Raw genomic sequence first — 14,016 nt, 5'->3', positions numbered from 1 at the left:
CCCCATTCCTCAGACACGTGCCATGGACCACCTGCATGAAGCTTAAGGACCACAGGCAGCCCACGGACCACAGTTTGGGAACTCAATGCAGAGTACCTATTGTATTTATAATGACTTAAGTAGCAAAAACGAACAACCTTCCTCTGCTGTTGAGCTACAAATTGACCTTGTTCCTGCAGTGAGTCAACCTGCGGATACATTCCATCAAGCTGCTGTAGACAGCAATGTGTCTCATAATAATAATAATAATTTATTATTTATACCCCGCCCATCTGGCTGGGCTTCCCCAGCAACTCTGGGCGGCTTCCAAAAAAATATTTAAATACTATAATACATCAAACATTAAAAGCTTCCCTAAACAGGGCTGCCTTCAGATGTCTTCTAAAAGTCTGGTAGTTGTTCTTCTCTTTGACATCTGGTGGGAGGGCGTTCCACAGGGAGGGTGCCACTACCGAGAAGGCCCTCTGCCTGGTTCCCTGTAACTTGGCTTCTCGCAGTGAGGGAACCACCAGAAGGCTCTCGGTGCTGGACCTCAGTGTCCGGGTAGAACGATGGGGGTGGAGACGCTCCTTCAGATATACTGGACTGAGGCCGGTCAGCACCAACACTTTGAATTGTGCTCAGAAACGTACTGGGAGCCAATGTAGGTCTTTCAAGACCAGTGTTATATGGTCTCAGCGGCCGCTCCCAGTCACCAGTCTAGCTGCTGCGTTCAGCAGCAATGTCTGGGAAAACAGGAATGGGTTCTAACAGGCCAAACGTACACATAGAGAAACTGGAATTAAAGACCCATTTGTGATACAGGATCCCAATCTGGAAGCACGCTAGATGAATTTGTAGAGAAGTCCTAAGAAGAAGAACCTTGGTGGATCATATCAAAGCATTCTCTTCTCACAGTCGTCCTCCAGAGTCCTATGGGAAGCTCACAAGCAGAGAATGAGCCCAAATCCTTTTCCCCTTTCTAGCTTATTTTGAGCTTTGACCTCCCTGGACAAATGTATTTTCCACTTCTGCGTTCCATTGTTGTCCCTTCACTTCTCCATATATACAGGAGTCAACAGATCTGAAAAGGCATCTATAGTTTTAGCAAAACCAGGATGTTTTTCACTTACTCGTGGAAAACCCCAGACGGAAAAGAATAACCCTTCCCTGGAAAGTCCGAACAGCTAAACTAGTATTGAAAACGCAGTTAACAAAATTGGTTGAATGAACAGACACTTTGAATGAATGACAACTTGGAAGGAAGCACACCCTGTAACAATAGCACCTACATTACCAGACAACCTCATTTTGCCAAACCTGCTATGGAATTTATTTAAAGGACAATGCTAAATGAGAAAGGGAAGGTGTGCCTATTTCAATGGTGATTTTCATCTTCTTGTTAAAAAGAAGAAGTCACTTAGACTTAAAAAAAAGAAGTTCTGGAATATTAAAATGCACTTCCCCATCTAGGGCTGAACGTCTTCTATGTGAAGGACCATGGAGATAAGGACAGGCTAACAGACCCTAGGCCACAACAAAGGCATGTCTCCCCCAACCCAAAATGACAGCTATATGCATCAAGGTGACAAAGTGACAAAGGAGATGGTTCCTGGGTACAGTTTCATGTGTGCAAGCTCTCTCCACCCGATTAAAAAACTGCACGATTATAGGTGTCGCCTTTCAGGTTTTGCTGGGAACACCTAGACACCAGATATGGGCAGTGGTTGAAGGCAGGACCAGCAGGTGAGGCCTCACTACTCCCAATACACCTGAGGGGCTGGGAGGAAGACACAGGACTGTTGTTTGAACTCCACCCTTCATGCTGTGCATTAAAAAAAAAAAAGGATCTCCTTTTTGTTGTTGTTGTTGCAATGTCCTCCAGAACTCCTAGGCTCTACCAGCTAATCATCAAACTCTGGGCATTCTGTGCCATTACTCTGAAGTACCAATCATAAGAACAGGGTTGCCAACTTGAATAAAATATTGTGGGGGGGGGAGGCAGATGAGCCCTGCCCTGTATAACCAATCACATGACATGGCACACACACACCATTTGAATGACAGTACAGTGGTACCTCAGGTTACATACGCTTCAGGTTACAGACTCCGCTAACCCAGAAATAGTGCTTCAGGTTAAGAAATTTGCTTCAGAATGAGAACAGAAATTGTGCTTTGGCGGCACGGCGGCAGCAGGAGGCCCCATTAGCTAAAGTGGTGCTTCAGGTTAAGAACAGTTTCAGGTTAAGAACGGACCTCCAGAACGAATGAAGTACTTAACCCGAGGTACCACTGTAAAGGTAAAGGGACCCCTGACCATTAGGTCCAGTCATGGCTGACTCTGGGGTTGCGGCGCTCATCTCGCTTTATTGGCTGAGGAAGCCGGCGTACAGCTTCTGGGTCATGTGGCCAGCATGACTAAGCCGCTTCTGGCGAACCAAAGCAGCGCACGGAAACACCGTTTACCTTCCCGCTGGAGTGGTACCTATTTATCTACTTGCACTTTGGCATGCTTTCGAACTGCTAGGTTGGCAGGAGCAGGGACCGAGCAACGGGAGCTCACTCTGTTGCGGGGATTCGAACCACCGACCTTCTGATTGGCAACTCCTAGGCTCTGTGGTTTAACCCACAGCACCACCTGTGTCCCTTTTGAATGACAGTGCCCATCCTCAAATATTTTACTGAGGAGGCCGAAGAGACCTCAGTGGCTAGGAGTTGGCTCCTGTGCATAAGAATAGAAGAAGAGCCTGCTGGATCAAGCCAATGGCCCGTCTAGTCCAGCATCCTGTTCTCACAGTGGCCAACCAGGTGCCTGCCTGAGACTCTCAAGCAAGACCTGAGCGCAAGAGCAACTCTCCCCTCCTGTGGTTTCCAGCAACCGCTATTCAGAAGCATTGTACAGTGGTACCTTGGGTTAAGAACTTAATTTGTTCTGGAGGTCCGTTCTTAACCTGAAACTGTTCTTAACCTGAAGCACCACTTTAGCTAATGGGCCTCCCGCTGCCACCACATGATTTCTGTTCTCATCCTGAGGTAAAGTTCTTAACCCGAGGTACTATTTCTGGGTTAGCGGAGTCTGTAACCTGAAGCGTATGTAACCCGAGGTACCACTGTATAGCCATTCATGGCCCACTCCTCCATGAATTTGTCCAATCCTCTTTTATTTACTTGATTTAGGGGGGCTGCTGCTCTCCCACCCACTACCCACCTTGGCTACCCCTTTCTGTTATTTGCCCTGAATCTCCAAGCATTCAGCTTCACTGAGCGCAACGAGAGAGGGACCAAAGCTGTTCCCTGCCCGCTCTCTCCATCCTGCCACGCATGATTTTTTTTATAAACTTCCGTCGTGTCTCCTCTTCCTGGCTTTTTCTCCAAATAAATCCCTCGCTCTGAAAATCATTTGAAGCAGACCCTCCTGCGATGCCTACCCCAGGCTTTTTGCTGCCATTGAGGAGAGAACAAGTCCTGGTCATTTTCTTGCTCTGCCTTGACTTCTCTCCCTGCGCTCCAGAGTAGGAAATCCCGCCTTCTGGATTTTCCTTGCGCATCTGTAACCACCTAACCTGATGCAAGTTAGACGGAATTTCCAAAGGCGCCCACGCGGGAGCGGGGGAAGGTGGCGGGCGTGGTAACTTCGCTTTTCCCCTCCTCTTCCTCCTCCTCCCTGCTTTATAACCCTGGGTGCTCTCTAGAAAATTAGAAACCGCGCTGCAGCCAGCCCAGGGAGAGGGACAGAGAGAGAGGAAGAGGAACCATCCCGTCGTCCCCGATCCAAAGTCAACTAGAATCCGCTGTAAGTCCTTCTTGCCCCGCTCCCCAACTCCTCATCTCAGGGCTGGGTCCTTCTCTCCCTCCACGTGGCTGATCTCAGACCGCCTTAAGGGGGTCGCCAGCCCCTCTTCCCCTCGCTGGTCGACTTCTTGACCCGCCTGCCTTGCGCTCTGCTGGGAACCCGGGAGCTTACTGTAAACCGAGCTCTCCGCGTGGTCTTGTGCAACGACAAACTCTCCAGGTGAGTCCAGCCAGGACTTGTTATTTTTCGCCCCTCTGGCTGATGCCCCCCGATGAACTGATGCCCTTCTAACTGCAGCCTTCACAGGCTCATCCAAAATTTACCCCTGGAGCTCCCGGAAGAGGGAAGAGGGTGGCTGGTGTAAAGAGTGTTGTGTCACTTCGTTGCAGCAACAATGTGTGAAAATTAAGTTAATCCGGGCAGGGCTGGGTTTGGCAAGGTCTGTGGTGGTTTGCTGTGGAAGCCTAACCGTGTCTACTCAGAAGTAAAGCCCACTGAATTCAGTGGGGCTTACTCCCAGGTAAGTGAGCTTAGACTTGCAACTGTAGGCAGTGATGGTCACAGCTTTGTTGTTGTTATTGTTTAGTCGTGTCCGACTCTTTGTGACCCCATGGACCAGAGCACGCCAGGCACTCCTGTCTTCCACTGCCTCCCGCAGTTTGGTCAAACTCATGCTGGTAGCTTCGAGAACACTGTCCAACCATCTCGTCCTCTGTCGTCCCCTTCTCCTTGTGCCCTCCATCTTTCCCAACATCAGGGTCTTTTCCAGGGAGTCTTCTCTTCTCATGAGGTGGCCAAAGTATTGGAGCCTCAGCTTCAGGATCTGTCCTTCCAGCAGTGGCGTAGCGTGGGGGGTGCAGGGGGGCCCGGCCGCACCGGGCGCAACATCGGGGGGGGGCGCGCTCGCACTCACAGCTCTCTGCCCCTACCTGGCTCACTCACTCTCTCTCACTGCAGTGCTGGCTGTGCGAATCCGAGCCGAGCCGCTGGGTCGCCGCCCACTGTGGAGGGGGTGGGTGCCAGGCGTGAGGTGCGGAGAGAGAGCGAGGGACTATCTGGGGGAGGGACAGTGCAGCGGCCGCCCAGCGCAGCGCTGAGCACGGGAGAGAACCACACCAGACCAGGCAGCAGCAAGAAGAAGCTGGCAGCGGCGGCAGGTTAGGGGTTAGGGGGCGCAAATTACTTGCCTTGCCCCGGGTTAGGGGGCGCAAATTACTTGCCTTGCCCCGGGTGCTGACAACCCACGCTACGCCGCTGCCTTCCAGTGAGCACTCAGGGCTGATTTCCTTAAGAATGGAGAGGTTTGATCTTCTTGCAGTCCATGGGACTCTCAAGAGTCTCCTCCAGCACAGCTAGATGCTGCTTTGTATGTGTGACTCGGGCAGCTTGGGGCGGAGGACCTGTGACCCTCTTGATGTTGAACACCCATCAGCCCCAACCAGCATGGTCAGTGGGGGATGGTGGGAGTTGTAGTCCAGTTACATCAAGCGGGACACAGGTTTCCTACCCATGGTGTAGCTATTTCACCCTGCAAAGCAGATGTTGATGCATCTGGATCTGGCATACAGCTCCTGATTATGGGACTCTGGTGGGACCTAAACTTTGAGATCCATTGACTAGCATTTCTGGGTTGGACTGTAACTCATGTCAGCAGAGCATGAGACTCTTGATCTCAGGGTCAAAGGTCCCTCCATTGCAGGGGGGGTGGGACAAGATGACCCTCATGGTCCCTTGCAGCTCTACAATTCTATGATTCTGTGATCCAAATTGGAACTCCTGCTCAACTCAGAATTGCACAGAATAGACAAGGGCACAGAGAAGTTTCCATGCAGTCTTTGAGCTTGTCTCACACTGTTGACGCTAGTTCACACTAATGTCAAATACTGTACCTCTTTCACATGTGACACGGACAAGCACATGTGAGACTCTCGCATGCTCTGTGTGTGGATCGTGTGACTGCAATGTTGAATGTGGAATTCTGTAGTCTCACTGATCCTAAGCATTCTTACTCACAAGCAGACCTGGCCAATGTTTTATGTTTGCATTACTTTATTTAGTGTAAGCGAAGAGCAGTTTAAGCTTATCAGGAAAATGACTCAACAACAGGGAGTTTCTGCTATTGCACAGGCTTTAAAAAACATAATCTGCCTCAGCTCTTCCAAGCAAACCCGACGAAAAGACCTTGAGAGTCGTTGTTTTGCACTTGTTGAGAAGGAAAGGTGACTAAGAAAGAAAAAGTTGCACCCTTTGAATCCAGTTTGCTCACAGGAGAAGAGAGTGGGATGGCATGCTTCTCTCAATACATGGCCAGGTCTCAGGAGCCTCTGATGCCTTGCTAAAATAAATGCAAAGCACTCAGAAGAAAACGCTGTTAATAGCTTTGGATTTACTAATCCGACAACCTAACCAAAGTACCTAATAAGAGTCAAGCACAGTATAGTGCCTTTCCTGTTCCTAAAAAGCTCTTATGTAAATGGTGCATTCGTTTCATGACTTGGAAATCAAAAGTGCTTTATGGCACTCATGTCCTGCTTGTGGATTTCCTACTGTCAACTGGCTAGCCACTGTGAGAGCAGGATGAGGGACTTCTATAGAAGCAATCATATGGGGGGGGGATCTGGATGGCTGTCTGTCTGGGATTCAATAGTTGCAAGGTTCCTTTTCTGAGCAGGGATTCTGTGGTTGCAAGAGTCTCACACTAAGCAAGGAGTTTGACTACATGACCCCCTAGATTTGCAGTGTCCAACTGGGTGATTAAAATAAAAAAAATCCTTCCAGTAGCACCTTTAAGACCAACTAAGTTAGTTCTTGGTATGAGCTTTCGTGTGCAAGCACACTTCTTCAGAAGTGTGTATCTGATGTGTATCTGAAGAAGTGTGCTTGCACACGAAAGCTCATACCAAGAACTAACTTAGTTGGTCTTAAAGGTGCTACTGGAAGGATTTTTTTTATTTTGACCATGGCAGACCAACACGGCTACCTATCTGCAACTGGGTGATTGTGTGTGCTCCTACTTTTTATACTCTTTACTGTGCAATCCCATGCATATTATATGCTCAGAACCCTTTCAGTTCAATGCATCTCACTCCCAAGGAACTGTGAATAAAACTGTATTGCAGCCTGGATTATCTTAAATCTGCAATTGTACAGTGGTACCTCAGGTTACATACGCTTCAGGTTACAGACTCCGCTAACCCAGAAATAGTGCTTCAGGTTAAGAACTTTGCTTCAGGATAAGAACAGAAATTGTGCTCCGGCGGCGCGGCAGCAGCGGGAGGCCCCATTAGCTAAAGTGGTGCTTCAGGTTAAGAACAGTTTCAGGTTAAGAACGGACCTCTGGAATGAATTAAGTACTTAACCCAAGGTACCACTGTATAAGCAAAAGGCATTTCCTTTTCAGTTTAGGAAAGTAAATGCCACCAGCTGTTTGCCTCAGAAAAGTTCCGTCTGTAATCAAATAAGTTGTCCCTAATCCAAAACAGATGACTCGCATGAGCAAAGGTTTTGGAATGGGAGCAATGGTGGGATTGAAACATGATTTAGGGGAAAACGGAAAACGAAACTGAAAGGAGCAGCACTGGAAAAAGTATACTGTATACTGTTAACATATCATAGAAGGTGCCACACTGGGCTCTTTTGGGAGGAAGAGCAGTCGACACATGAGATAATGATAATAAATAAATTTAATTGTACACTTAGCATGGATCATTATTTAGGAAATCTACGGTGTGCCATTGAGAAACCTGATTTTATTCTGATTCAAATCAACTGCTCCCTTCCTTTTTTATAATGATGTGTTTGCAAACTTTAAATCAGTGTGGTGTAGTGGTTAAGAGCGGTAGACTCGTAATCTGGTGAACCGGGTTTGCTTCCCTGCTCCTCCACATGCGGCTGCTGGGTGACCTTGGGCCAGTCACACTTCTCTGAAGTCTCTCAGCCCCACTCACCTCACAGGGTGTTTGTTGTGGGGGAGGAAGGGAAAGGAGAATGTTAGCCGCTTTGAGACTCTTTCAGGTAGTGATAAAGCGGGATATCAAATCCAAACTCTTCTCTTCATCAAGGCAATGCAAAGATTTTTAAACTAACTCACCCTGTACATAATCCTCTAATATAAACATGAAGTTTAATCAAGCAGCAGGTGGTATATTTAGTTGTCCATAGACATGCTTACATGCATCGTTGTTTAGGAAATAGACGGTGTGCCATTGGGGGAACTTGATAATAATCAATTGTTCAAATCTGCTTCCCCCCCCTTTTTTCATGATGGTTTTTTAAAAATAAATTGCTGTTTTGAATTGCCTTGATTTAAAGTTTTCAAACCAACTCACCCTGCTTTACAAGGTCCCCGTGCATAATCCTCTACTAAAAAACACTGAGATTCCTGATTGCAGGGGGTTAAGGGATCCTCAGGGTCCCTTCCAACTCTACAATCATATTATTCTGTGATAATAAATATCATGTGAAACATTTTTTTTTAAGTTTTTTTAAAAAAGGGAATTCCGGAGTGCAGTTTAACAAAGGGAGAACTGCATGGTTTCCGCTATCCTTCTTGGACAACATAAACTTGGAAAATTATACAGCCATTGTTTCCGAAATATAATTAGTGCTGCATCAAAGATGTATCCCTCCCTTGAGACGCCTGTCTAGCTTCCGTGTCACCACTAAAATAAACAAGAGAGTTTGCCTGTTTAAAACACATTATTCCAGAAACCATGCCATGTGACCGTTCCAGTGGCAAGGCTGCTGTCACTCACATGTCCCTGAATCATTTCTTCTTCTTCTTCTTCTTCTTCTTCAAGTAATTGAACACTTTTTCCACTTCACTGGAAAATCTCAAAAGAGTAAAAGAAAGAAAGAAAAACAAACTCTGCTGAAGTCAGTGACAAATGTTCCATTGGGACCAATGAAATCAGTTGGTGCTCACTGTGATTTTTCCATGAATTAATGTGGGGGAGATTATGGGCATCATCATTGTACAGATGGACTTTCTCTTCCTCTCTCCCCCCCTACCCCACATGCAGCCCCCACTATCAAACTGTTCCAGAGCATGTTTTTTTTAGGGGTCAAGGGAACTGCAGAGAAGGGGAAACCCATTCTGCTAATAATGGTGTCCATTCCACTGGCAGACCCAGAAGTATTTTGCACAAGAAAACTCAAGTGGAAAGGGTAGCCTTATCTCACACTTCACAGTCCTCTCTATCTGAAGGGCCGCCTGGTCCATGTGCGGTTTAAAGATAAAGAATCGTGGGGAGGGAGAGCAGATGGGCTTTGGAGTTGGGTACCAAACTGGGCACGTACACAGCTCAGTTGGCCACACTCTTCTCCAATATGGTAAGATGTGTTCCTATTTCCATGATAATAATTACTTCGAAATTTACATCTATATACAGTGGTACCTCTGGTTAAGAACTTAATTCATTCTGGAGGTCCGTTCTTAACCTGAAACTGTTCTTAACCTGAGCTACCACTTTAGCTAATGGGGCCTCCTGCTGCTGCACGATTTCTGTTCTCATCCTGATCAAAGTTCTTAACCTGAGGTACTATTTCTGGGTTAGCGGAGTCTGTAACGTGAAGCGTCTGTAACCTGAAGCATCTGTAACCCAAGGTACCACTGTACATATAAGTTAGGGACGCGGGTGGCGCTGTGGGTTAAACCACAGAGCCTAGGGCTTGCCGATCAGAGGGTCGGGGGTTCGAATCCCCACAATGGGGTGAGCTCCTGTTGTTCGCCGCAACCCCAGAGTTGTCCGCGACTGGACCTAACGGTCAGGGGTCCCTTTTCCTTTACATATAAGTTAGTGTGTACCGATTCCTTGTGTGTGTAGATCTGTGTTCTCTTTGGCACTATATCTTGGTGACACATTCCCTAGGAGTCAATGGCTACCCTAGGAGATGAGGAGACCTCCCCTTTTGTGGCGTGTATCTGTTGTTGGGTAAGGACAAGCCATTACATTTATTTTTGCTGTAGGGGTTCTCTTGCGTGTGCTTGGCTCTGTACAGGCTATGCACTTAAAGTACATTCTCTCTCCCCACCCTGTTCCCCCAAGAATCATGGGAACTGTAGTTTGTTAAAGGTGCTTAGAATCATAGTTTTATGGAGGGTAAATTACAGTTATCAGGATTCCTTGGTGGGGGAATAGGCTTTAAGTTTACGGTGAACCTCTAGCAACATAGCACCTCCTCGTTAAAGGGTCCCTTGTGCTTTCCACACACTGATTTGCACTGTGTTCTCTTTAATATAATTCATCAATGCTTCCTGAATATTTTCCTTAGCTTAGTTGGGTGGAGAGCAGTGATGGCCAAACCATCAATCTGGGTGGAAGCTGGCATGCTCCATTAATATAAAACAAGACCACACTGGGACACAGTCTGTTATTTTAAAGTTCTGAATACCTGAAGAGGAAACCATCCTTCTAACCTTGGATGTTGCTAAAATAAAATGTATCCTTGACTGCCAAGAGTGCAACATGAAATGTGAAACTAAGGTCCAGACACCCCTTAGTCCCAACTGCTGTAGAAGTCTAATTAATTTTAATTTGTTATTGTATGAATCTCATTCTACTCTAGGTACACAGGTGTGCTATTTTTTTCTCTTTTGATAATAGATTTTCAGTGTTAACCTCAAGGCGTTCCGATTAAGACCATCTCCAATTACCGTATTTTTCACTCTATAAGACACACCTGACCATAAGACGCACCTAGTTTTTAGAGGAGGAAAACAAGAAAGAAAATATTCTGAATCAAATGTTGTTGAAGAGGCTTTGCGTGGCTATCCCTGAAGCCAGGAGAGCAAGAGGGATCGCTGCACAGCAATCCCTCTTGCTGTTCTGGCTCCAGCGATAGCTGCGCAGCCTGCATTCGCTCCATAAGACGCGCACACATTTCCCCTTACTTTTTAGGAGGGAAAAAGTGGAGTCTTATAGAGCAAAAAATACGGTATATCCAATTATAAGGGAATTTGTTTTAAGCATCAGTTTCCTCTAATAAATTATCTGGATTGTGTTAGGGGCCTACACAGTTCCTGGCATGAATAGTTGTTGGCCATCAAGTTTTTATTTTAAAACCTAAACCCTTTTTCAGCACCAGGGCCACTCCTCCTTGATTTTGAAGCCCCCACAACTATGATTTGTTCACCAAACCATAAGTAGTTGAGCTGGGGCACTATTGAATGCCTGCTAAGAGCAACAGACCCTCAATCATTTCCTCAATTAAAATAGGAATGTCCTATTCCTAATAATAATAATAATAATAATAATAATTTATTTATATTCATCTAACTGGGTTGCCCCAGCCACTCTGGGCAGCTTCCAACATATCTGAAAACATAGGTAAAGTTAAAGTTAAAGGTAAAGGTAAAGGGATCCCTGACCATTAGGTCCAGTCTCGGACAACTCTGGGGTTGCGGCGCTTATCTTGCTTTATTGGACGAGGGAGCCAGCTTACAGCTTCCGGGTCATGTGGCCAGCATAACTAAGCCGTTTCTGGAGAACCAGATCAGTGCACGGAAACACCGTTTACCTTCCCGCTGGAGCAGTACCTATTTATCTACTTGTACTGCATGCTTTCAAACTGCTAGGTTGGCAGGAGCTGGGACTGAGCAACGGAAGCTCACCCCATCGCAGGGATTCAAACCGCCGACCTTCTGATCGGCAATCCCTAGGGTCTGTAGTTTAACCCACAGCGCCACCCGCGTCCCATCTGAAAACATAACAAACCACTAAACATTAAAAATACCCTTCAGATGTCTGCTAAAGGTTGTATAGTGACTTATCTCCTTGGCTCGGAGGTTGCATAACTCCATACCCTCCAACATCTCTCCATTGAAAATAGGGACATCTTAAGGAAAAGCAGGACATTCCAGGATCAAATCAGAAACTTTGACAGCTTCTATAAATCCGGGACTGTCCCTGGAAAATAGGGACACTTGGAGGGTATGAGAACATCACTCAGATAAGTGAACTTGTATGTGTCACAAATGACACGGTGTCCACTAAAAGTGCTGTTGTGCTACTAAATATTTAAATAAGTATCAGCTTTTTTCACTGTTTTGTTAAACACAGGAGCTGGTCACTGAACTTTTCTTCCTCTGTCTAACCTTTGACCATTGGATGGTTTTCCTTTTTGGCTTCTTGAATGCAAATCCTTCAACCTGACAACTTCTTAATTGTCATTTGCAGGCTTAGAAGATGATGGGAATGAAAATGTTCACCATATTCTCTAGCGGTCCTGTAAAAGCTGAGGATTCAAAATCTAAGGTCAAAAGTGAGGACCCCAAGCCTTCAACGTCTTCCGAATCAGAATTTGACTCCACGTCAATCGAATCCTCGACAGAAGAAGCTCCACCGAAGGACAAGGTGAAAACTGAAAGTCAAGGGTTGCCTTCGAAAAACAATGCCACATGCCATTGTACTCCTGAGCAAAATAACAAGAAGAAAATGAAGAGGGGATTCATTGGTGGTCTGAAGTACTTTGCACTTGGAGAAAACAGAATAAAACCCTTAAGAGAAGAGAAGGACCCTCCAAATGAAAAGGAAAGCAAACCAGTTACAGGTACAGTATGACCACCCCGAAGGACCACCTGCCCCCAACATAAATTTGTCCATCAATTAAGATTCTCTTCTGACCAAATTTATTGGTCTCTTAGATCAGGGGCTTCCAACATGGTCTCATGGGCACAACGGTGTCCTTTTACATATGTTTCCAAATGTATAAAATACATTTAGAAGTGCATACTCAGAGAAAAAAACGTTTTATAAAAATGTTTTCTCATATAATAAAGAAAATGCATTCAAAAGCATGTACTTATAAAAAAAGCATGTACTTATATACATATTTAAATATAGATTTTTCTGCAATATTAAAAAAAAAAAAACCTAAGATTGATGCGGAAAGAGGATAGAACAGAGTTATGAATGAACACATGTGAACTTGGCATGGGCTGATCCCTCCATCCCTGGGTATCAAGAGTATTGATCCTTCCTGTGTCACTGATCTAAAAATGCAAGTGGAGAAGGCAACAGAGCCCGTGCATGGCAAAAAGAAAGCTAGCACATCAGGGGAAATCTTCCAGCTCAACGCTTTGCTTGCTTTGCTCATTTTCTACTTGCAGGGAATCATAGACTCAAGGGGAGTGAGGACACATTAGGACCCACAGCTCCAGGTGTTGAAGCTAGAGGCAGGAAGCAGTTTAGGGGTTTATGTGAACACCCCCTCCGAGATCTTGCAGCCTGCCACAGTTAGCATTTTTAAGTGCTTTACAGAAATAAGCAAGGAACCACAAATGTGCTCGCCAGTGGCGAACACCACTTTTGCTCCGGGAGAGCACAAAGAGAGACTTTTCCCTTCTCCGAGGCCTGGAGAATAGCGAGGGCTCTCTATGATGCCAGGCTTTCAGAAACATAAGAGAATGGCACTACCAATTCTGCTCTGAAGGCACTTGGAAAACTGTGAGACTCCTTCTTGTTGTTTAGTCATGTCCGACTCTTCGTGACCCCATGGACCAGAGCACGCCAGGCACGCCTGTCTTCCACTGCCTCCCGCAGTTTGGTCAAAATCATGCTGGTAGCTTCGAGAACACTATCCAACCATCTCGTCCTCTGTCGTCCCCTTCTCCTTGTGCCCTCCATATTTCCCAGCATCAGGGTCTTTTCCAGGGAGTCTTCTCTTCTCATGAGGTGGCCAAAGTACTGGAGCCTCAGCTTCAGGATCTGTCCTTCCAGTGAACACTCAGGGCTGATTTCCTTAAGAATGGAGAGGTTTGATCTTCTTGCAGTCCATGGGACTCTCAAGAGTCTCCTCCAGCCCCATAATTCAAAAGCATCAATTCTTCGGCGATCAGTGAGACTCCTTGCTTTCCTGTATATATACCCAGGGCACTCCCACTGCTGGTTTGTGAAGGCATGTGATCATGACATGAGTCACAAGCCGCCTCTGTCGTGCAGTTTCTTGAGAAATAGTGTGTTTTGATGCATTCCACCCTAAAATCAGCTTCTATCCCATTTGAAAACTTAAGGCATATGAAGCCATCCATGCCCTCTATCTGCCCACTGGTGTGGACAAAGAGTTGGCAACTTGTAAATACATCCAGCCACACTGAACATCATAATGATAAGCAGAAGTGATCTGAAATGCTGCAGCAGCATCGACTTCGCTGTGTTTTAAGCTAGTGATGTGTACACATCCTCAGTGTACACCAGGGTTTCCCAAACTTGGGCCTCCAGCTGTTTTTGGACTACAACTCCCAT

At 46.2% G+C, this 14,016-nt stretch overlaps 1 protein-coding gene across 2 annotated transcripts in view; it reads left to right on the top strand.

Moving 5' to 3' along the window:
- The first annotated feature begins 3,646 nt into the window (after positions 1-3,646).
- Positions 3,647-14,016, top strand: part of TNFAIP2 (TNF alpha induced protein 2) — a 33,285-nt gene continuing 22,915 nt past the window's right edge. For both annotated transcript variants that reach the window (XR_013977813.1, XM_080974107.1), the window contains exons 1-2: positions 3,647-3,772; positions 11,950-12,322. Coding sequence is in view for 1 of the 2 variants with exons in the window: in XM_080974107.1 (XP_080830233.1) it covers positions 11,959-12,322 (364 nt within the window). In the remaining variant the exon portion in view is untranslated. The remainder of the gene's footprint in view (positions 3,773-11,949; positions 12,323-14,016) is intronic.

The sequence above is a fragment of the Podarcis pityusensis genome, assembly GCF_964106645.2.
Source record: "Podarcis pityusensis genome assembly, chromosome: 1".
Classification (NCBI taxonomy): Eukaryota; Metazoa; Chordata; class Lepidosauria; order Squamata; family Lacertidae; genus Podarcis; species Podarcis pityusensis.
The sequence above is the reverse complement of the archived record's forward strand: the minus strand, read 5'-3'. Positions and strand labels throughout refer to the sequence as shown.